Raw genomic sequence first — 23,872 nt, 5'->3', positions numbered from 1 at the left:
TTTTAAAAAAAAATTTAATTAACTAATTAATTTTTGGCTGCACTGGGTCTTCGTTGCTGCGCGCGGCCTTTCTCTAGTTGTGGCGAGCAGGGGCTGCTCTTCATTGCGGTGCGCGGGCTTCTCATTGTGGTGGCTTCTCTTGTTGCAGAGCACGGGCTCTAGGTGCGCGGGCTTCACTAGTTGTGGCTCGCGGGCTCTAGAGCCCGGGCTCCGTAGTTGTGGCGCACGGGCTTAGTTGATCTGCGGCATATGGGATCTTCCTGGACCAGGGCTCGAACCCGTGTCCCGTGCATTGGCAGGCGGATTCTTAACCACTGCGCCACCAGGGAAGCCCTCTCTGTTCTCTTTTAATAACAGAAGTTTGTGTCGGCATGCAAATGTCATGGTGGTCACTGTGCTCTCTTGAAAGATGGCCACATGATTGCAGAATTGCTATTGCTACATCTATTTCAAATATAAAAATAACCTCATTAGGAAAATAAATGAGTTTTAATAATTTGAAAAATATGTTAAACGAGAGAGCCCCCGGGCAGGTCATCTAGTTCTTTATCTGGTGGATGGCTCACTCCTCTCTGTTTTGGATCCGTGGACTCAGGGTTTGCAGGGCTGCACCAGACCTTCGAAGCGCTGGATCCAAAGCTGTCATTTTATCAGGGAGGCCAGTGACTTCATTGGAGTCCCAGGACTACATAGTGGTCTAAGCAGATGAGCTTTGGGCCTCAAGCAGCACCTTTAAGGAGAAGCAGCCCCTCAAGCAGCCCAGGCTTTGTGGGTTACCTTTCGTATGTTTAACCTTTAGCACGGATTCCACCTGTGTCTCTTCCCTTTGCCCTTATTTTTCTTAGCACGTTTAGAAGTTGAGAGCTGTGATAAGCATGTGCCAAAGGGGACACAGGTGAAGGAGGCTGGGCAGGGCAGAGGCAGGTGGGGACGGTGCTGCATCGCCCTGGAGACCAGGAGGAACACGGCAGGTGCTGTGCTGCTATCACCCGGGGCGCTGGCACAGGTCTACGGAGAGCGGTGGTGGCCTGCAGCCCTCAGCCTCCGAAGGCTCCCCAGGAAGGCTGGCGGACAGCTCTCTTCTCACAAAACAGCAGGAGAAAAGGCGTTTGCAGCACAGGTCGGGGGACCAGGGGGCTACAAGTAGAGAGGCTTCTTCAGACTTCCACGAGCTCAGGATGCAGGGTTTCTCATGAGCAACGGACTGTCTTCAAGAATCTTTTGTACGTTGGTTCTCAGTTATTACTATTTTTTTTTTGCGGTACGCGGGCCTCTCACTGCTGTGGTCTCTCCCGTTGCGGAGCACAGGCTCCGGACGCGCAGGCTCAGCGGCCATGGCTCGCGGGCCCAGCCGCTCCGCGGCATGTGGGATCTTCCCGGACCGGGGCACGAACCCGTGTCCCCTGCATCGGCAGGCGGACTCTCAACCACTGCGCCCCCGGGAAGCCCTCTCCGTTATTCTTAAGGCATGAAATATACTGTGATGATAAAGGGAGACTTTGGCTTTTTAGCCCCCAAAGTAGATAAATTCTCTGCTTCCAAGTAAAGACTCACAGAGACATCACATGTCACCTTCCTGACAAGCACGGTGTTTGCGCATGGTCAGGCCCCTTCCACTGGGCGTGGGGCGTGCCCCTCTATATCTGCTCACGGCAGAGCTCCCCGGGCAGCCAAGGGGCTTCTATCCAGTGTATCCGGGGTCCCGTCCCCTGCGTATCATCTGCTTGGTTCCAGATACAGCCCCAGAATGAAGTTTTCTCCCGTTGCAGGATTTCATGCACATCAAATCTCAGATACTGGCTTAGAAGTGGTAATTTGCTCATGGTTGCTCTAATCCTCCAAGCGTAGGGCTAGACTAGCTCCCCAGGGAAGAGCTCCGCTGACTTCAGTGATTCCAGTCTGACCCAGGGACAGGCTGAGCAGGGTGGGCTGTGGACCATCGGGGGCCGGGGGATCGAAAGAGTCCAGAATTTCGGTGTCAGAAGTTGCTACTGCATCTTCACTGTGATATTCTAGACACCTAATGGTACTTCTGAGTGCTTTTTCCCAAACCGTGAAGTGAGGAGAATCACATCTCCGTCCTGGGGTTCCTGCTGGGAAACAGGTGGCCGACCACGAGTGGGTCTGCTTCCTGACCTCAGTCACCTGTGGCCTCTTACAGGACAGTGCCAGTGGAACACTGCTGCCTCCCATAGTGAAGCCCGGGGGGCTGCGTGGTCGATGGACCCAGGCCCTGTCGCCCCAGGCACGGCTGGCTGCTGTGGGGTGCAGGGGCAGCACGGCGAGGAAAGGAGGCAGGGACTTTCTCTCCAGCCTCTTGGGGGCCCTGACTTGCCGGAGGGCCTCCCTTTTTCATCCTAGAGATCCCCTCCTCACTCTTCCCCTCCTGTGTACCTGTTCTGGCCTCACTGGTTCCCTTGCTCGTCCCTGAGATGCAGACAGTCCCACCGCAGGGCCTTGGCACTGGCCACACCCCCCTGAGTGGCATCGCCTTCATGTGATGTCCCTCAGCCCACCTCCACGCTAGGCTTCTCACCTAAGGAGTGGCTAGGAGCCTCACCGGCAGGCTGGGGTGAACAGTCGGTATGTATGCGGCAGTCCCAGCCCCTGTCATCCAGTTAGGTGATGGGGGCAGGTACTGGAAGGCATAGGGGGCCTGCCTTCAAGGAGTTCGTTCTTTATTGACAAACTTACGCTTATGGATGGTGTCAGCTTATCCTAAATGGGTGTGTGTTACTTCAGTGTAAGTTGGCGAAGGACACAGCTCAGGCTGCAGGTGAAACTGAGAAATGCTGGGAGGGTAGGCCGAGGCCTGGCCTTCTGATTGTATTGCTTGTACGTATGTATGTATTTGTTTAATTATCTTTCATGTGTGTATGTGTGTGTGTATGTTTCTATCATCTATCTACCTACCTAACCCTATCATGTATCTATCATCTATCCAATCTATTTGTCTGCCTATCTACCATCTAGCTGTGTATTTATCGTCTATCTAGCTGACATCCATCATGCAAAGGGTGGTGGAGCTCAGGACTTGCTGTGGGTTTGGGCTGGCTCGGACCCTCTGTGAAGCTGCTGAGCCTTGAGGCTGCTGCGGGGAGCGTGGGTGCTACCCCTCCAGGCCCACCCTCACTGCCCTCTTGGGGCCTGGTGTTTCCCAAGGCCCGGAAGCTGCCCAGCTCTCTGCCTTCTAGAGCAGGAAGTATCTCGCGCTCCTGTGCTAATTCTGGGGGAATTACAGAGCAAAACTAAAACGGTTCTCTTGGACCGACCTTCAGGTCAAACCAGGAGAGAGTACGGAAGGAGTCTCTGTGGCCCCCTTGAAACTCAGCTTCCGTGTGTCAGGAATGACAAGGGACGTTCCCTCTCCGGCTAAGCAGCGAGGAGGGGGCGGCCTGGCGGCGAGCAGCTTGGCCTGGTCACATCCCGTGCTTGGACGTCAGCAGGTGGGGCTGGTCCGCAGGGCCCCCGTGGCCTTCCCTCCCCCCAGGGTATTGTCTTCTCTCCTGCTTTGCTTTGTCACGTGTGTTCGCACAGACGGGAGTTTGCAGAGTGAAAACGCAGAGAGGTTTGTAAGTATCGGAAGACAGAATCAGTCCCTCTGTGCTGGTTGGTAGTAGGGAGCAGCGGTCTCCAGTCAGCTTTGCGTACTCACCCCCAGGTTGGCGGCTTCCTCCCTGTTTGCCTTCCAGGAGGGCGTCTGAGTTCTGTGACTGTGGCCGTGAGGCCTGAATGCCACACCAGGAGCTGGAACTTCATCTGAGCTGACCCTGGAGGCATTACACTTTCTCCAGTTACAGAAGTGAGCTATGTTCTAAGCAGAAAAGGAAAAAAATGCACATAGAAGAAAAAATGTAACGGGACATTCCAGAAGCAAACTTCTGCCCCGTCAGCCTGCACTCTGGCCACACATTGCCAGGGGTGCGTGTATAGGAGTGAGTGGGTCTGTGTGTGAATCATACTCTGCACCGGTGAGCGGCCATGTGGCCGTCTGGGGTCGTCAGCGCTGTTGCCATCATAGGTCACGGCCTCTCTCCAGGCTCACACACGTGTCGCCGTCTGCAGGGTAGCGTGGTTTATCTAATGTAACTGAGGGGCCGTGGTTGACCTCTTAGGCTGTTGTCTATTTTTTGCTGTTACACACATCACAGCGCAGTGAGCGTCCCTGTCCATAGAGACTCACAGACTTTTCCATTAATTTCCTCAGCGTCATTCCTCACATTGCTAAGTCACATGCTTCAGACCTTTTAAGGGCATTTTATATTTACGGACAAGCTGTTTTCTGAAATGCTGAATCAGTTTACATTTCCCCAATACTTAAAAAATATATTTGAGGCAGCGGGCAGGGAGGAGCTCACAGAAGGCAGTAGAGGAAGGAGCCTCCTGAGAGGAAGGCATTCGGGGAGATGAGACGGGGACGTCTGGGCTCTCCTCCCCCTCTGCCATCTTCGACAAGATCTCACACCTCTCAGAGCCTTGGTTTCCCCACCTCTGAAACGTGGGGATAATTCCTCCTCACAAAGTTGCTGGATGCATCTCCTGAAAGAATGTATATATAGCCTTAGAGTATAACATAACCCTTATGACGCGCGCGCGCGCGCACACACACACACACACACACACACACACACACAGGGAAGGGTTATGTAAAAAGTAATTATAACCTGAGTTTTTTTTTTTTCCCTGTTGGATAAGCTTTTTTAAAAAAAAGAGTGGAAAAAATTGAGAATTCTCTCAAAGTCATTAACGGGTTCTTTCAAGTAGATATCAATATTAACAATAATGATAGTAATAATGGCCGATGTTGACTGAGCGCCTCCTGTATACCAGGACACGCAGGACAAAAGTTTACATGTGCTGGGACCGCTTACCTTGCCCCGACGCCCGATTGTTTGTTGTGCTGTCCCACGTGGGAAGCTGTCCTGCTGTTGGTTAATGGAATTGTGTCACTTGGGATCTGGAGTCTTAGGGCCGAGATGACCTGATAAGCCGTAGACCCTCCCGGGTGATAAGAGGAGCCAGTAGTTCAGGGTCTGAACCATCTATGATTAAACAGAGGATCGGGCTCCCATCCCTCCTTCGCGGTGAGGTTTGCGATGTGCGGGCTGGCAGGACAGGGGACTTGAGAATGACCCTTGTTTTGTCATTTGCAGACTCCGGGGGCATCCTCACCACCTGCTTCTCTGTGCTGTGACAAACCGTCCAGGTGAGTGGCCATCACCGAAACTCCTTCGTGTGCCTCTGGCCTTGGGTCAGATCTCACAGAGGAAGCCTGGGCACAGTGTTATTTTATTCTGTAGTGAGCTTAACGTCGTTTTCATTTTTAAAGATAAATGCTCAAAGGTGATAAATATCATGTTTATGTCTCTTTCTGGATGTAATCTCCCAGCATTAGAAACGCTGGTTTTGGAAACATTCAATAAATAATTGGGTAGCTGTGATTTGATTGTGAAACGTAACATTGGGGATGAGCTCTTTATTTTTTAATACCAGTGTCAAAAAATGTGATTTGATTTTTTAAAGTAAACAAAACTCTTTTACATTCATGTCTGATGCGTAAGGTAGAGAAGAAAAATCTTGGTGATTGTTTGAATTCGAATAAACCAATTAAAAAAATACATTTATGATAATGGGTATTTAAAGATATTGTTTCTTTCAGGCGTGATAATGGCATTGTAGATATTTCTAAAAATATCTTTGTCTTTTAGAAATAAATGCAAAAATATTTATAAGTGAAATGACGTATAATATCTGGGATTTCTTCAATGCCATCAAAGTGATGGAGGAGGTAGCAGGGAGTATGGATGGAAAAAGGTTGGCTCTGTGTCAGTTTTGAAGTTGGATGACTGGGTGCCTGGAAGTTTGTTAAAACCATTTGGTGTATTTTTAAAATTTTTTCAGAATTAGGCGAGAAACCCATGTAACAAGAGTAGTAAACGAACAACAAGTACAAACCCCCAAAGCTGGTGGTGGGGAATTTAATGGAGGAAAATCGCTCTCCCGTGACTGTCCTGCACCCTTCTGTAGTTTCACTGTGGGCTGTCACTGTCTTGGGGTTGACCCCGGCACCTCTCCACTGGCTGTTTTACCTTCCGTCCCTGACACCACCCGCAGTCCTAGGGCCCTCTCCTGGGAGGGGCTCTGGGGCCCGTGGTCCCCAGAGCCCCGTCCTAGTGATGAGTGAAGCAGAGCCTGGATGCTGTGTGCAGGAAGCATTAGCCCGGGCTCACCGGGCTCTGGGCTCTCCCCACACCAGCAGCCCTCCCCTCTGCTGGCTTCATTGCTTGGCGTTTTTACCCTCCTCCAGGCCCAATCCTCCCATACCTGATGCCTGCCCTTGTCTGCACGCCCCGGGTTAACCCATGCGTGGTCTCAGCAGAGCCTGCGCACAGCCCTTCTCAGAGACGCTAGCGCTTGCCTCCCAGCTGCTGAGATTCCCTCCCAGCTCATCCCCCCTGCAGGGCAGGCCAGCCTCCTGCCTGGGCCCGCGGGCCCTCCGCACCTGCCGCAGGATGCTACATGTCGACGTGACGAGTCACTTGCCGGTGTCTCCCAGTCTTGGCCTCTGCTCTGCCATGAGCTTCTCCCCTGCTGCCTACTCCTGCCGTGATACCCAGAGCAAGGAAGGCTCCTCCCTGCAAGGTCCAGGCTCTCTGAGCCGACGCCCGCCCACTGAGGCCCTCCCTCTGCAGGTTCTCCATCAGGCCTGCTGCTCTGCCACGAGCCTCTCTTCCTCTGTGTATTCCCTGCTCGTAGCTTATAGTGCCCCAGTCATGACCGTTAAGGAAGTTGAGATGTGTGCCCTCCTGGGATGGGGCACAGTAAATTCCCAGATGCCTGTGATCAGGTCCAGGTGTGAACAGTGAGCGAATGTCCCTCGACTTCTGCTGTCCTGGCACTCGGCCCCTCCCCTGACAGCCTGCCGCATGTCTCCCAGGCCTGCAGGGCTGAGCCCCGCCATGGAGGACGGCCGCGAGCTGGACCTCACCTACATCACCGAGCGCATCATTGCCGTGTCCTTCCCCGCGGGCTGCTCCGAGGAGTCGTACCTGCACAGCCTGCAGGAGGTGACACGCATGCTACGGTCCAAGCATGGGGACAACTACCTGGTGAGCGGGGACGCAGAGCGTGAGGACGGTTGAGGGGACACCAAGGGTGGGGACGTTGGGGGACACTGAGTTTGCTGAAACTTGGCGAAGGCGCCCACATGCGTGGACTGAGGAGCTTGCGGGCGGGAAAACATCCCGATCTCGGCGTAGCTCAGCGCCCTTGGGGGCCTGGTGGATGGGGAGGGGTGCCGGGGAGGGGGACGCACCGCACAGAGGCCGCACTGGCTGCCGCACACGGCCCGCGGTGGTCTGGGGCGTCTGGGCTCCGCACTTGCGCCCCGAGGGCCGCCGGCTTCTGCCCCGGCTGCTGGGCTTGGCGTCCCCGTCTCCAAAGCCCCGTTCCTTCCCTCCTGCTGAAGGGAATCGGGGGACGGAGGGTGGGCATCCAGGAGCCGGCGTCTGTCCCGGCCCCACTTCAAACACACGTGAGGCTGTCGGATGGAGCCCCCAGTTGAGGAAGACCGCGGAAGAGCAGAGTCTTCCTGGACGGCCTCCTTCGCCCCTTGCTCTTGCGTGTTCCCTCCGTGCCAGTGCCGGTCCTGCAGCAGGGCCCTGCGGCTCCATCTTCCGCTCTTTGAGTTAAATGACAGCTTCTCGCACCTCTCCAGACCTGCCTGTAAGACCTCTTTAAACGACAGGGTAGTTATTGCCATCCTTATCGGCCTCCTGGAAGGGCTGGGCGGGTGGCCCTGGAAGCAGAGCAGGGGGAGGTGACCTCCGGGTGGCTTCCAGCAGCCCCTGCGTGGCCCAGTGGCCTTTCCCCCTGACGCCCGCCCGTCCTCAGCATGGCCTGGTGACAGGCAGGGAAGGTGGGGTCCAGCCCCTGAGATCACCCCAGCCCATCCTCGCTCCCAGAGCCGCCTGCCCTGCAGGAATGGTGTCCTCGTCCTGACACCTGGCCCAGGATGGGGGGTCCCCTCCACTCCTCGTCCTTCCTGCCCCGCGCGCTGTTCACTGAGCCCGCAAAGGCCTGGGGCCTGGGCCCCGGGAGCTGGGGCAGTTCTTCCCTCCACGCTGGCCAGAGGCCCCCTTGCACAATGGCGAGGCTGCCGGGTGCTCACCTTGTTTGGGGACAGGGACCTTTTTGAACAATCTGAAGAAAGACACACCTGTGTGTCTTCCATGGCTTCTGAGTTCAGAACCCGGGGTGAGTGCATCTCCTCCCCCGTGTACGTCTGAATTGTGTGCCCTGACAGGTGCTTGTGGGGACAGAACTCCTCCCTGCCCACAGCTGTCTTGTCAGGCCACAGGCCTCGGCCCTCTGAAGAAGGTTCTAACGGGGCCCACGGTCCATAGGTGTAGGAGACAGCTTGTTCTGGGGTAGAGGGACCACGGGCCCTCACCCCAGGAGCACCCCTCCTCTCAGCTCTCCGCAGTGTCCATCTCCGGAAAGAGAAGGCTGGGGAGCCCCTTCTGCTCCAATGTTGTCCTTATTTGTTCCTTTCCTCGAGGTGTGGTCAGGTTTCGCAGGCAGCTCTGCTCCTCCGTGAGCGCGCGGGTCTCTGGGCTGCCTCGGAGTGTCAGGGCCTGGGCTCCCTGAGGACCAGGTGCCCTCCCTCCCACACGTCCTTCCTCTGACGAAGCCCATGCTTTCTGGGGGCCAAGTCCAGTTCCGTAGGATCTGTGTGCTGTCATTCTTTATTTTGTTTGCTTTTCATTCTGTGACAATTACATATCTGTACATTCCAATCTTTTATAATCCTCTACATCTAGAAAGCAAGTAGCGTGTGAGAATGCAACTGTATCCTCTTTGATCTCTGAGGACCATGTTTAGTCTAATAGCTTCTTATTTCCCCTTTGTAGGTGTTAAACCTTTCGGAAAAGAGATATGACCTTACAAAGCTTAACCCAAAGGTATGCATCTTAGCCCTTTATATTCTGAGTTTTGTTAAAGGTCCACGATGCTTATCCTGCTTGTGCAAAAAGGGTTTGTAGCAAGTCTTTGTGAAATATGACTTAGTGAGGGGTATTAGGAACTGTTCATATCCATGGCTTATTTTTTTTTATTAACACTTTTTAGTTTGAAATAGTTATAACTTAACAGGAAAATGCAAAAAGAATACAGGGAGGTCCCACATACCCCTGGCCCAGTCTTCCCCAGTGGTACTGTCTTGCATAACTTATAGTAAAATATTAATGCCAGGAAGTTGATATTGGTACCATCCACAGATTGCATGCAACTTCCGCTGGGTTTACGTGCAGCAGCTGTGTGTGTGTGTGTGTGTGTGTGTGTGTGTGTGTGTGTGTGTGTGTGTGTGTTTCTGTGCCATCTCAAATATGTAGATTTCTGTCACCACCACTGCGATCAAATCCAGAACATTTTCACCTCAAAGATCTTCCTGCCACCTCCCTACATCCATGCACTCCCTCTCCGTCCATTATTCTTTTTAACAGCAAAGATTTAGGGGGAAATTTTTAAGATTGCATAAGCATAAGTTATGGTATATATGGTATATGTATGCATACCGTATTCCATATGTTGGAACATTTTGCAGCCATTAGGATAAAAAAAATAGTAACATGGGGAATTGCCTGTTTTAATGCTCGTTAACAAGGGCAGAGTATAGAATTTATGTATTTGCTAAATGTACATAGAAAAAGAGTTTAAGGGATTCACCAGAACAGGCTTTTGCTCGAGTGGTGGAAGGGGTGTAGGCCTTTCCCTGCTTCCAGCGGTTTTCTGAATTTTTCCATCATTTTACACAATTTCTATTGCTTTTATAATAAGACAGAGCTCTGCCTTCCCCTCGCCTCTTAAAAAAGTAAACGGAAAGCAAAAATAACAGCACTGCGTGGCCCTCAGCTTTAGAGCTGGGAATGTGTCAGGTGGCTCAGAGATGCCATGTTTTGCGCACAGACCTCCCAGGTTCCTTATCTCGTGATGATGACTTTCTTTGTTCCTGAATTGTAACCGAGGTTTGGAGGCCTTCCTCCCTCCCTCCTGGGCACATTCCTCTCCTCTGGGGAGTGTCACGTGTGATAGGCATCTCCCTCTGAGGAGTTATCTGCCCTTTGTGTGGAGGAATGGCTCTCAGCGTTTTCCCAAACTGCGATTTTAGTCTGAAGGGAGGAATTTTGGCAGCCCCTGCGGAGAACTCCTGTTTCAGATCTTGCCAGGTCTGGGCCTCTTTCCCCATGAGCCATGCACCATTAGCGGCTCCCGAAAGCCCTTTCTAGAATTGTCATTCCAGCTGCAGAAAAGCAGATAAGACCCGGGAGTAGATGTCTCCTGGGGAAAACATAATCCTTCATATTTTTCTTTCCAGTAAAGGAGCCATCATTCCCACTGAGTTTTAGAAAAAGAGCACGCAGCCTTGTTCTTTACTCTAAAATGAAATATTTTGGTAAATAAAAAAAACCGTCATGAGATGGCTTCGTAGGGCTTCTGGAGATGGACACCAGGAACCCTCCTCTCTCTCCCCGCAGATTCTGGACGTGGGCTGGCCAGAGCTGCACGCGCCGCCCCTGGATAAGGTGTGTACCATCTGCAAGGCGCAGGAGGCCTGGCTGAACAGCGACCCCCAGCACGTGGTCGTCATTCACTGCAGGGTGAGCGCCCGCTCGGGGGCCCAGGGGGCCCACCTTTTCGCTCTAACTTCCAGCTTCTTTAGGGGTTTGTGGTTAGGTTTTCATACTTATTCTAAGGGTCGGGGCGGCGGGGGGGGAAGAGTCATCCAGTCTCCCAGAGTGTGGCTTCAGAATGTATAGGATGGAGGTCCCTGAATGCATAGCTGCACATGGTGAAGCTAAGGTTAGGGATCCCTGGGAGGGAATCCTTTCATTTTGATGCATTTTTGTTTTGCATGGGAAGCGCTTTTTAAAAAGTGAAGGGGGCTCTTAAGGTGCACGGCATTGGGCTCTGTGCCGCCTGAGGTATGCTAGTCGACTGGCTTGGCATTGTGGGCACGATGCCGCTGCAGCTGGCTTGTGGTCCTTTCCAAGCAGGTCAGCCCGAAGGGGACGTGACATGTCTACCCTTGCAGGGTGCCCGGGGCTGGCTGTGAGCGCAGCAGCGCATCGTCCTGGCTGCGCTGACCTGCTTTGCACCCCTCCCTCCTCCTACCGCCCTCCCATCTTCTGGAACCTACCTCTCCTCTTACTTCTCCAGTTTCTCAACTGCCTTGGATTGTCCGTAGCCTTTTCCTGCACTACCCTGGATTCCTCAGATCTGATCCGTTTTCCCAGACACCTGGAGCTCATGCAGCGTGTGGGAGGAATGCTTTGAGAAGCGGGGGCGGGAAGTGCAGTGGCTGGGTCTCCTTCCCGGAAGAAGGGGGCTGCTCCCTGCCCTGTATATTTTACACCAAATTCTTATGACCATCAGGACGTCTCGAAAAAATAGACATTTCCACCTTAAAGTGTTTCTTCCTTCAGACTTTTCACACTCAAAAGCTGCACAAAAACCCTTTGCGTTAGGGAGCTTAGTGTAAGAGAACCTTCCCTTCGAAGGATCAGACTTGCTGTGTGAGTTTCCTGCAAGGGCACTGAGATCTGCCTGTAGAATGAGGAGGGTAGACAGTGGCTGACCATGTTCAGAGCTCCCGCACTTGGGGCATTTGAGGGTCACTCGGCCCAGAGGAAAAGCCACTGGGAGCACACAGTGCGTTTGCTGCTCTCTGCTTTTGTTCCTTCTTCTGACATCTAACTTGATTACATTCTCCCTCAGACAGCCAGGGAGTCCCGTTAGTTCTCTTACTAAATTAAGTTAACCAGAGCTTTTATTCAAGGATTGTGTTATATTGAGGAGCTTCTCTCCACATTTATGTTTTGGTGAAAACTTAAAGAAAGAGACTTTAAAAAAAAAAAAATTCTTGTCAATTAAAAAACGTCTGTATTTTTCACTGGGCTTGGCTTGGTGATTTTGACACAGTGAGGATAATACTGAGGGGCGTTGTTGCCTAAGATCCCTTCACAGGCCTGTGAGGCAGTGGCCCCTAACCCACCCGGAGCAGCCGCAGTGCCTGACCCTGGGGAGAAATGCCCGCCCGGTGCACCCAGACCTGCTGCCATCTGTGTCTCCAGAGGATTCTGGTCCCTGGGCCTTGAGACGCACCCCCTTCACCATGCATTCCATTTCAGCTCACTTTTTTAATGGAACAAATTATAATATTATTTACAACATCCGGGCCACAAGTGATGAACTTAGCTCACAGAGTTCTCTAAAACGTGTCCCTCTTCTAAACTACGCTTGCCTCTTGGGAAAAGTCTTGTTGGTGGGATTAAACTGGAACATGTTGAAACTTTTGGGGAACAGTTTGCTCATCTCTTGCCCTGATTCTGGTGACCTATGAACCCTTTCCAAGATGAGCTAGAAAACATGCCATGAGAGAGAAGCCCTCTTGTGATTTGAACTTACAAATGTTGACATTAAGGGAAGTTCATCATAGTTGCTGCGGGGGGTGAAATTGCTGACTTTCCCCAAAACCTGCCAGCCCTGCAGAATGTGCTCTTACTGCCAGGAGTGCCAGGAATACCGTCTTGGCCTGGGGAGGGCAGACTAAGGCCAGACTGTGAGACCCCTGTCTCCCTGCCGGATACAAAGGGTGGTGTTTGTTCCCAAGTCCCCCCTCACACTAGTTTGGAGTAGAAATTGCCTGCGGTTCTTCTGGACAGTTTCACCCACTTCCACATGGTTTAGTCTTGAGTTGTTGGCGGAGGATACTCGCTGGGACTTGTGTAGTCAGCGATTCTGATTTTTGGTAAGAGCAGACAAAAGCTGTTCTGGTCCTAAAGAACGTTGTTTGCGCTTGAAGACTTCCTGTGCGCACGTAACGAAAAGCACTGGAGATGGGGGCAGTGAAGCCGCCCCGCGTGCCTGACTTGACGGCGCTGTTGTTCCCTGCAGGTGAATTTATACAAGAAACATACCAGTAGCTGCGCAGTGACAACTGCAGGTGCCAGGGTTCAGCAGTGAAGGACTGAGTGTGTGTCTGCACTGAGTTTCTGTAAGGCATGCCCTTGATGAGACAGAGAGGAGATCGCTCCTGGGTGACAGTCACACGCCAGATTTGGACCTGAATTTCCTCCGTCGTTCCCTTTCAAGAATAGACGTACGATCTGCGCGGTGTTGTCACAGCCATGGTGGCTCGTGGGACTCTAGATCAGGGGTTGCTGCCTCTTCCTGAAAGACCCAGACAGGACTTACGAAGCTTTGGGCACCACAGTCTACTTCCTTCCACCTGCCGCTGCCGTGTGGAAATAGCTCCTGAACGAACAGGCGTGCTGGGTCCCAATCAAACCTTATTTATGAACACTGACATTGGGACTTCGTATGATTTTCATGTGTCATTGGAATACTATTCTTTTGATTTTTCTTCAACTGTTTAAACATGTTAAGGTGGCTCTTAACTCGTAGGGACACAAGTGGTGGGCAGAAGTGGGCTGGTGGGCTGTGGTTCGCTGGCCGCCGTTCTGGGTCATGGCAGTGTGTTTCAGAAGGTGGCAGTCCACAGTTCTGGTCGAGGTGGTGGTCGAGGTCACGGAGCTGCGGTGCTCCCAGGCACCTTCTCCTGTTGGCAATGTTGGTCCGAGGCCCTGCCGGGCTGCCTTGTCCGGGCTGTGCATGTCTGTGGTTACGGATCGAGTGATGCGTTTTCCGTGACGCTGCCTCGGATGGGGGTCCCCGTGTGTGACAGGGCAGGGCTGGGTAGGTGGGGACAGTGATGCTGGCAGCACCCTGGGATCTGCTGTCCTGCTACTCTGGACGTCTCAGGGCTCTGTGTGCAGCCCTCAAAGCCCTCTCAGCCTGTGCGTGGGGCGTTCGGGTCTCTCTCACCTGGGTGATTAAGTCACGCTAATGGCTTCTGCCCAACACGGTTTTTTCCAGCCTCACTGGGAAATGAGGAACTGACTGGCCGCCTCTGTGCAGACCTGCCCTCGGGGGTGTCCTCGGATGTCCCGGATAGCACCTGCTCCCGCCATCAGCACCCCATATGTGTGTTCTCTGCTGAGTTGGGTGCTGCCGTCCCCCAGAACAGGGACCAGAGGGGGGTAACGCTGGCTTCCCCTCCGAGGCAGGCTCTTTGCCATCCTGTGCATGAACGAGTGCTTTCCTGTTCTAATGACCTCTCTTGTCTCCTGCAGGGCGGAAAGGGACGCATCGGCGTGGTCATATCATCTTACATGCACTTCACCAATGTCTCGGCCAGGTAAGAGGGGAGCGTCCTCACCGCCGTGGGCATCGGGACGCTCTGAGGCTGGATGGGCGGGGGGCGGTCAGCCTGGGAGCTGACCTGGAGGCCGAGGCTCGTGTCCCTGGTGCCTAGAAGCTCAGCTGCAGCTAAGGGTTTGCACTTGTGAGAAAGACACTGTCGTATGTGTGCAGTGATTCACACTGAAGACTTCATGGAGGCGTCAAAGATAAAGTGAGTGCACTGTCGTTCTCTGACAAGAACAACAGGGACAAACATTACCGTGAGTAAAGAAGAGCAGTGCTGTCTCACTGGATGCCTCAAATTCTGTACGTGGACGTGGCCACGGCCGCCATGGTTTGCATGCATGGCTGCCATGTTTGTATGCAGTGGGCCTCTGGGAAGCACTTTGCACGTTTCCTTTTTGTTGCTCAATCCTCCCAGGTAATCTAGGAGCGAGCAGTCATTGCTCCCACTTCACAGATGAGGAAACGGAGGCTTGGTGGACTTAGGCAGCTTGCTCATGATCTCATGGCCCGTGAGCGGGAAGCCTGGTCTGGCCCGGTTCTCAGGAGGTGCGCCGTGGGCGTGTGGGTGCCGCCAGCAGGAGGCCGGTCCCGTCTACTGGGGACGACAGGCACCGCGAGGCCAGCGAGTGAGGCAGCGGCCGCGTGCCAGCCCTCCTGGCGTTGGCCGTGCTGGTGGACCCAGATGCCCTTTCCGAGCACACGTCTCCGCTCACACTGAGACCCAGTTCAGAAATATCATTCTTTATGGGTTTTGCATCTGCGTTGGCTCCCTCTGTTCAATGGCCACTTTGTGAAGCATGAACCGCTCCATTCTGAGGAAATATAAGCCTATTCACATTAGCCGATAAACCCTTTCCTTTCTAGCGTTAAGGAGTGAAATTTGACTTTCCCAGTGTTTTCTCTGGAAACAAACTGGGGAGCCCATGGCTTGCCAGGCAGGAAACCCAACCCCAGAGCAAAAATGAGATCCTTTCTTGGTGATAATAAGTACTTGTGTGCGTGCCAGACAAATTGAGATTCCTGGTCACGTCACATCCCTCTGCTGAGCCAAAGACATTTGGTCAGAGAGCAGACTTCACCTGCTCACAACAGCGCAGCTCTGTGTGGAACCAGAGTTCCATGCGCCATGGGCAGTCCTGGCATCTTTGGAAAGCATAGAGGCTAAGCTTTAGTCACTTACAGCTTATCAATGACGCTGTCTCTAAACGCACCACTTTTTCTGAATAATCGAAGTGTGTCTCAGCTTCACGTGTCAGGCAACTCACGTGAAAGGCTCTAAGCCTCAGGGTCCTCACCTGGGAAGCGGGGATGATGGCTGTGCCTCACAGGGTTTTGTGACAATTCAGTGTGTCGTTTCGTGTAAGACAGTTGGAATAGCATCGGTGCTGGTATTAGCTGCTGTTAACGCTGCTGGTACTAGTAGGACTAACAGTATGAATAGATGAATAGAATATTATGTATTTTAGCATTTACCAATTCTGCCTATCCAGGTCGTTTGCAGGTTTTCTTTAGAATTTCAGTTGCTTCCGTCTAATGACCTTGTACGCTCAAGCATGCCGTGATAACAAATTCTCCTCGATACATCTTCGATCATTTCTACTATTTTCCCCTTAGCTACTGTTCTCAGAAGTAATCATAGCGAGCAGACGTTTTTAAGGCCTTTGTCACAAACTGTGTCCAGATTCAAACAGACACTTCACGTCACAAAGTAAAGTAGGAAGAACATTCTGGTACCAGCACCAGAAAGATAAGCGTTCATAAAGATGGAGTTGTTGCTAATATTATGAATACTGATAACAATATTAATGCTGAACGTAAACCTTGACCAAAATGCGTTATCAGCATTTAATAAAACGAGTGAGTTCCAGAAAAAGGAATACTTTTCAATGTATAGGTGAGGGACTTCCCTGGCGGTCCAGTGGTTAAGACTTCGCCATCCAGTGAAGGGGGGTGTGGGTTTGATCCCCGGTCGGGGAGCTAAGATCCCACATGCCTCACAGCCAAAGAACCAAAACATAAAACAGAAGCAATATTGTAACAGATTCAATAAAGACTTTAAAAAAATGGTCCACATCAAAAAAAAATAAAATGTATAGGTGAATATGTAACTATACTTTTTACTCTGAAAAACTTACGTGCTCTGTATGTTAAATATTCAGTTCTTAAGTGACCCTTGCTTTTGTGCACCCCTGCCAGCCCAGCCCCTTATTTAGACAACGTTATTATTTTAGATGGTTATTTAGATAGGACAGTGGTCTGTGCCCACAGGTGAGAAAAGGCAGGCAGGTGACTCCCCCACCTGCCGGACATGCTGCACAGAAAGTGCCACATCCTAGGATCGGGTGCTGCTGTTGCAGGGGGGACTCCAGACCTTGCAAGCCTGGCTTCCACTTGGCCCTGAACGTCTTCCTGGGGGAGATGAGGCCCTAGAAGAGAGGCTAAAGTGGATTTTCCCTGGGGAGGGGTGTAGCAAAATGGAGCTCTTAGTGAGTGCCAGCCACTGAGAACAGCCTCGGGGCCTGTCTCAGGTCACTCCCCACAACCCGGCCTCCTGCGGTGGCCATGGAGTTAAAGCGTGTGCTCACTCTCTCTCTCTCTCCCTCCCCCAGTGCTGACCAAGCCCTCGACAGATTTGCAATGAAGAAATTTTATGATGATAAACTTTCAGCTTTAATGCAGCCGTCCCAGAAACGGTATGTATCTGTCCCAGAGCCAGAGTGGAAAAGTGAATGAGATTTTACGTTTAAAAGCGTGTGTGTGGGGCTGGGATGAACTGGGAGATTGGGACTGACATACATACATTACCATGTGTAAACCAGAGAGCTAGTGGGAACCTGCTGTATAGTGCAGGGAGCTCACTGGGTGCTCTGTGGTGACCCGGATGGGTGGGATCGGGGGGCAGGTCCAAGAGGGAGAGGATATATGTATACATGTAGCCGATTCACTTCCTTGTACAGTGAAACCAATGCAACAGAAACCAACACAACATTGTAAAGCAATTGTGCTCCAATTGAAAAAAAAAAAAAATGTAGGGACGGAAGACGCACCTCCCCGGACCAGCCAAGATGAGGAGGGAAGGGATTCTCGGTGTCCAGTGGTGAAGTGTGAGCCACCCTGCGTGTGGGTGCCGGGGTCCCTTGGCTGGCTCTGGCGTGGACGCAGGGCTTCCTCCCCACACGCGTAGCCATCGGGTCTTCCGAGCTCTCTGCTGGTGTTGGTGCCATTTCTGTATTGGGACTGGCTGGTGTCTCCTGGACGAGGGTCTGTGAACTGTGTCTGAATGGCGGCTGCTCTGGGCTTTGCAGGTCACGTGGTCTCTGTCACGGCCACTCTAACAGGGTCTGTGGGCAGTAGGAAGCAGGTGAAAGCGGCTTATGTCCAGTAAAGCTGTCGACACACGCAAGTTTGTTGATGGCCAGCTTCAGAGGCCCAGGAGTCTTCTCTCTCCTCGGCGCCCCCTGGCCCACCTGCCCTTCTCTCCTGCTCGGCGTGGCCCCTGGCACATGCTGCAGAGGGACCCTGGGGAGCAGACTTCCTCTTGCCGCCTGCTCCCAGGCGAATCCACGCTGTCAGCAGGCCTAGGTGGAGAAGAACCAGAGGAGGGTCAGGTGTGTGGCCTGAGAAGAGCCAGCAGCCACTTGCCTTCCAGACCCACTTCCTCTGCAGATGGGAACCGAGAACACTGCGTTTTTTTTTTGTTTTTTTTCTTTTGCTGTACGTGGGCCTCTCACTGTCGTGGCCTCTCCCGTTGCAGAGCACAGGCTCCGGACGCGCAGGCTCAGCGGCCATGGCTCACGGGCTCAGCCGCTCCGCGGCATGTGGGATCCTCCCGGACCGGGGCGCGAACCCGTGTCCCCTGCATCGGCAGGCGGACTCTTACCCACTGCGCCACCAGGGAAGCCCTGCATTTTTATTTTAAAGCAAGTGGCAGGGCATTTGCACAAGCATCGTCCGGGCAATTGCCAAGATGGTTTTCCTGTGCTTCGCATCTTTCCCCCCACTGCCAGAGGGCTGGACCCGCGGTCTTGGGTGGACTGAAGGTTCCAGGAGGTAGGGTCACAGGTATATTTTGGTCAAGAGCCGAGTCTCAGTATTTCCACTTGGGAAAAAAGGATTTCAGGGACCACCAGAGGCACCTCCTGCTTTGTCCCGGGTGTTTCCCATGGCTGGGTCTGTTTGTGTTCAGACCAGAATGTCTGGTGGATGTAGGACCCACGGGTCAGAGCTTGGCCGTGCCCTGGCCATCCCACAGGGCATGTGAGCTGCCTGGGAAAAACCAGCATTTTATTAGTATTACAGTTAAACGGACCCTTGATCTATTTCGAACCATTAAGTGTCATTTCTTGGTTGAGCAGTTTCCAAAATGGTTACATTCATGTGAGCCCCTCCGTGAGACGTGAGGGTAAACAGGGGCTAACGCACCCCAAAACTCAGCATGCACTGGGGAAGGATGTTTGCCTCATTTTCTTCTTACTACCTACTGCAGCTTTTTTTTTTTTTTTTTGCGGTACGTGGGCCTCTCGCTGTCGTGGCCTCTCCCCTTGCGGAGCACAGGCTCCGGACGCGCAGGCTTAGCGGCCATGGCTCACGGGCCCAGACGCTCCGCGGCATGTGGGATCCTCCTGGACCAGGGCACGAACCCGTGTCCCCTGCATCGGCAGGCGGACTCTCAACCACTGCGCCACCAGGGAAGCCCCATGCTTCAGACTTTTTAATACTATTGAAGGAGTGTGGAAAAAGGGAAACATCTCACTTTAACGTGCCCATGGTTCTCCTGCATCATTGAACGACAGAAGCTGTAGTATTTACATTTTATGAGGGTGGCATGGGTTAATTTTTGCATTCTGAGGCTAATCTCCCCGCACCCACAGATTAGGGCAATGCCAGCCCGCCCAGCGCCTGCATCGGAAGACGCTTGCCACCTCGTAATGAAGCGGGTGAACGATTGAGTGAATGTATAAGTACCTCTGGAGGAATATTTCAGACCCGGAGGATGTGTGATGACCGCATTTGTGGGGACAGGCACAGTGGTGATGGGACCCATCGCCGTGGTCCCAAATGCCCACAGGGGGAGGGAGCGTTGCAGGCTGTTTTAGGACTGAACTCAAGAAACCATTTTAAAATCCATCTTGAGGTGAGAGCTTGGGTTTGTGGTCCAAGAAGTTTAGAGCCTCAGCAGTAAGGCTCCTCCACCCTTCACTTAATTAATACTGGGTTTAAGAGCTCGAGAGGCAGGAGGTCCACTTGACAGGCGGCAAATTCTCTGTCACTCTGTGCCTCACTCCTAAAAGCCACCGAGCCATTGGCCTGCAGCAGCCTGGGCAGCGATGGCCCACTGGAGGTTGCTCGCTTCCAGCAGAATTCCTCCGGCAAGAGCGCTTCTCTCTCCCTGCACCTGCCGCCTTGAGCAAACCCCAGGAGCAACTTGTGGAGGCCCCGGGGTAACCTCCTGCAGGGCTGCTGAGCCTCCTGTGTCAGAGAGGCTCCCGTTAACTTGGAGGCCCTTTCACTTCGATAAGTAATTAAAGAAAATCCTCCTCCAGCATTAGTTATCATCAGCATCATGGAAGTGAGGAGTTAAATAATGAAATTCTGACCTCCTTTCCTTCTCCGCTTTTCCTTTCCTTCCACGAAGGAGTTGGGACAAGCGGGTCCCATCCCTTTGGGTTTAGTGGGGAAAATGACAGGTAACTGGCTTTTTCTTGGGGACAGCAAACCTCTCCTGAGGGTGTGCGGAAGAAGGGAGCCCAGGGAGGTCCTGGGCGGGGGTCATTCCTGTGTCCCATGAGGTAGAGGGAAGGGAGGCCAAAAGTCTGGGCATGCAGACACCAGGATTGGATTCCTGGGTGTTTCTAATTGCTGGAAAGTTCCCCAACATTACAGCATTATTTGGGTTTTGATATTTCTGTAGTTTTTGACATGATGCCTTGAGTGTCTGAAAAAACCTTGAACTTGAAGCAAGAAGGCTGCCGAGAGAAGCAGATGTGCAGATCCTTCCTCTGAGGATGTGTCTTTGAGGGAGTGCGGCCGCTGAGGCCAGCAGGCTCCCTGTGCCTCGTCCACTCTGCATGTCCTCTTGCCCCGGCTTGCAGGGCGGGCTCGAGGAGCGGGGCCATCCCTCAGGGGGTCGCCTGGAAGAGGTCTGAGGTGTGTTATCCTTCCAGCCCGGCCGGGGCGGGGAAGTGCCGGGGAACATTAGGTAACCAGCGAGCCTGGGTCTGGCGCACAGGCCAGAGCTGATGGGGCCCTGCCCACGTCTCCCCGCCATGCGTGCTTCCCCTGCAGCTGTAGGCACTCTGAGTGTATGGAGGTGACACCGGGAAGCCTTAGGGAGAGATGGGCCGACACAGTGGCTCCTTCTGCTTACAAAAGTATCATTTCACACTTGTTTTCAGAGATATTTAAGCTTATGTCAAGTACAACTCACATATGTAGGAAGATTTAGGGAAACTCCACATGTAAGTTTCTGCTTTGGAAAGAGGTTATAAATAATGCAATGAACAACTGCAAATTTCCAGCTGCTTTGGAACTTGAAGGAAGCGTGTGCTCTTCTGTTAGTGCCCTGCCAGCTGCAAGCTTGGTTTCTTAATCGTACTTGCTAGTTGCGACGAAGTGGGGAAAACCTCATCCCCAGGGAGCTATTTCCCTCGAAAGAAAGAAGAGCACAGCTGGGAGACAGGTGAGCTGTCTGACGTGTGTGGCTGTGAGAGCTGCGCTGACCAGGGAGGACTTTCTGTTTTGGGTAAGACACTGGGATGGGCTTTGAGAGGCCATCTGGCACCCTGTCCGTTCATTCGTACACACCTTTCCTTCAGTGCTGTGGGTGAATATCACATAGACAAGAGTTGACATTCATCCTTGCCACACTTTTCTGGAGGAACTAATTGTGGAATCCTTGCCTTTGCTCTTCTTCCCTCTTATTTTCAGCCGTGGCCTGAATTGTTTTTCTTTGGGAGTGATGGCGGCTCTCCAGGTAGTTTCCTGCCACACGGGCCCTGTTTACCTGTCCTCTCTCTCCCACGGTGCAGGCGGTGGCTAGCTCCACTGCTGACTGCAGCAGCAATTATATTAGCGGCGTATATTAGCAATGAACTTTGTTGTTTTTATCTGGCGTTTTGTATGTGATGTCTTTGGGACTTAAGAACAACATCCTCTTTTCCAGGTCACGGTCGGGTGGCCCACAGCAGAGCTTCTGAGCCTGCTGGTCAGAGGGACTGATGAGGGTGTGAAAGTGTTCTGGGAACAGGAGGATGAGGCCACGCCAATGAAAAATTCTTGAAAAATGTGTTTTCCCATACAAAGGTTTTCTTTACTCCTCCCCCATCACACACACTCATCGGTGGTGCATAGAGAGGAGATAGGCTTAATTTATGGCATTGAGTGTCCCCTCACCCGCTGCCATGAGCCCCCAGGGGGCCAGGAGTGCCCCTTGGGCTGAGGCCACAGTCACCGGGGGAGCCAGGGCCGACGGCTGCTCAGCTGTGCCATCTGGAGTTTCGGATTTGCCGGTAGTTGCCTGCAGGCCCTGGAGGAAAGCCCCGGAGATAAGCAAGGGGCCTGTGCTGTCCCCGGTGGCCATGCTGACCTGCCTGGGTGCTTGGTGGTGGGCCGGGGTCACAGGTGAGGCACCCCCAGGCTTACGTCCGGCTCATTTATGTCCACCATCAGCCACAGAACTGTACTCATCACAGCTGGAAGGAAGGGACAAGGGTGCTGTCTCCACTCTGTCCATATGCTTTACAAAAGTTAGTACATATAGGACCCTTGTCACCTGTCCCTCTCTTAGGAGGTGGATGGCGGGGTGATGGGGTTGGCGTGAGGTTTTCTTTAAAAGCTGTTCTGATCTCAGTCATGCCGCTAACAAGCCTTATGGTAAACTTCTGCAGTATCACAAAATCCAGAACTTGGACTCAGAAATTGTGCTTGTATTGCATCCTATGAACAAGCACCCAAAATGACTTTAGCTCCACAAAGTTAGGCAGTATAATTGCTGGAAAGTAGCACTTCATTAATAGAAAGTGCCGTGAAATATAAAACAATTTTGTATTTTTTCCTTATCAAGGAAGCATGTGAAGGAAGAAGTAAGTTGCATTTTATAATAACATTTTACGTCTATGATTTACCTAAAATGGGAATCGATATAAAGCAGACTTCTCTAAAGGGCAGATGAGAAGGGCTTTTTTGCACTGGTTCCATGATGGACTGGTCAGGAGGGCAGGCGTCCGTGTCTGGGTCCCAGGCAGAGGACTGGGCACCCCCTCCCTTCTGTCCCTAACCCCATGTGAGGGCTGGCCCTTGTCTTCTGGCTCCTTCTTCGGGAGCTTGCAGGGAATCAACATTCTTCTGTGGTCATGCCGACACGCCACATGATAGAAGAACCTTCTCATACTCTCTCGGACTGCTGGGCAACGGCGCCGGCCAGGCTGTGTCAGGGCAAGGGGAGGACCCTCCACGGTTGCATCAAAATGTAAAACGGAAACTGACCCTCACCCCCCTCCGTGATGCCCGGTCTGTGTGCTCGTGGGTCCCTTGGATGTCCAGAGAGTGAAGGGCCACCTGAGGTCAGTGTAGAAGGAGCGAACGGCCAGGCGTCCACAGAGTAAACACAGCAGCCGGGCCACAGACAAGGCCGAGGAAGCGGGCTGTCTGGTGACCAGTGCTGGAGGAGGGGAGACCGCTGTCCAGAGCAGGTGGCGACTCATGGCCCCAGCTCAGCGTCTGTGATCCCTTCTCCTGGGCTCATGACCCGGCGGTGGGGAGGGGGTGGCTGGAGAACCCAGAAATCTGCAGTGTGTGGCACTTAGGTGATAAAAAGTAGCTGGACAGGTCACCTGAATATTCTCGTGTCTGCACGTCTGCTGTCGACATAGAAGATAAAATGGGAAGGCACGTGGGGCCATCTGGTGGCCAGGCTCCTGCAGCCACGGCCCGGCCACGTGGCCTCCCGGGCCCTCCAGGGCTTGCGTCTGGACTCTGTGACTTGCGTGAGGTTTTGTCCTCTTCTGAAAGGGAAGAGCGGTTTGCCACCAGGAAAACTGAAACACGGGGAGGGGCCCTTAAGCTGAAGTGAATGTTCTTTTCTAACATTTTTTTCTAAAAGGATAGATTTCAAGTAGAGTTTTTAAACTTTGGTTTTGAAATTTACTAGAAAATTTCTCTTGTTCAGTTTCCTTTGTATGCAAAGTCAGCTGCTTGAGATAATGGACTGCATCTGAATTGCTGGTGTAAATTCGATATTTTTCAAAATGTAGGTGTATTTGACAAATGACATTGTGTAAATTTAAGGCTTACGGGGTTAATTTGTTACATTCACGTATTGTCATACGATTGCCACTGTAACCGTACTTAGCACCTCTGTCGCGTTACAATAATTATCATTTCTTTTTTAGTGGTTGGGATAATTAAGTTATATCTCTTAGCAAGTTTGATAATTATACTACAATATTTACTACACTGTGCATTGTATCTCTAGGGCATATTTACTACTTACTGCAAGTTTGTACCCTTTAAAAATTCTGTCCTGTCCCCAAAGCCCCCGGCCCCTGGTAACTGCCATTTTACTCTCTGCTTTTATATGTTTGGCTGTTTTAGATTCCATATATTA

General features: G+C 52.4%; 1 protein-coding gene across 6 annotated transcripts in view; it reads left to right on the top strand.

Moving 5' to 3' along the window:
* The window catches only part of TNS3 (tensin 3), a 226,677-nt gene that overhangs the window by 93,054 nt on the left and 109,751 nt on the right, over positions 1–23,872 (top strand). For all 6 annotated transcript variants that reach the window (XM_033411317.2, XM_033411313.2, XM_033411316.2 and 3 more), the window contains 6 exons: positions 5,154–5,206; positions 6,938–7,109; positions 8,913–8,963; positions 10,536–10,658; positions 14,193–14,257; positions 16,878–16,961. In XM_033411317.2, coding sequence (XP_033267208.2) covers positions 6,960–7,109; positions 8,913–8,963; positions 10,536–10,658; positions 14,193–14,257; positions 16,878–16,961 — 473 coding nt within the window. In that variant the 5' untranslated portion in view covers positions 5,154–5,206; positions 6,938–6,959. The remainder of the gene's footprint in view (positions 1–5,153; positions 5,207–6,937; positions 7,110–8,912; positions 8,964–10,535; positions 10,659–14,192; positions 14,258–16,877; positions 16,962–23,872) is intronic.

The sequence above is a fragment of the Orcinus orca genome, chromosome 9 (assembly GCF_937001465.1).
Source record: "Orcinus orca chromosome 9, mOrcOrc1.1, whole genome shotgun sequence".
NCBI classification, from domain to species: Eukaryota; Metazoa; Chordata; class Mammalia; order Artiodactyla; family Delphinidae; genus Orcinus; species Orcinus orca.
This window is presented reverse-complemented; position numbering and strand designations above follow the sequence as displayed.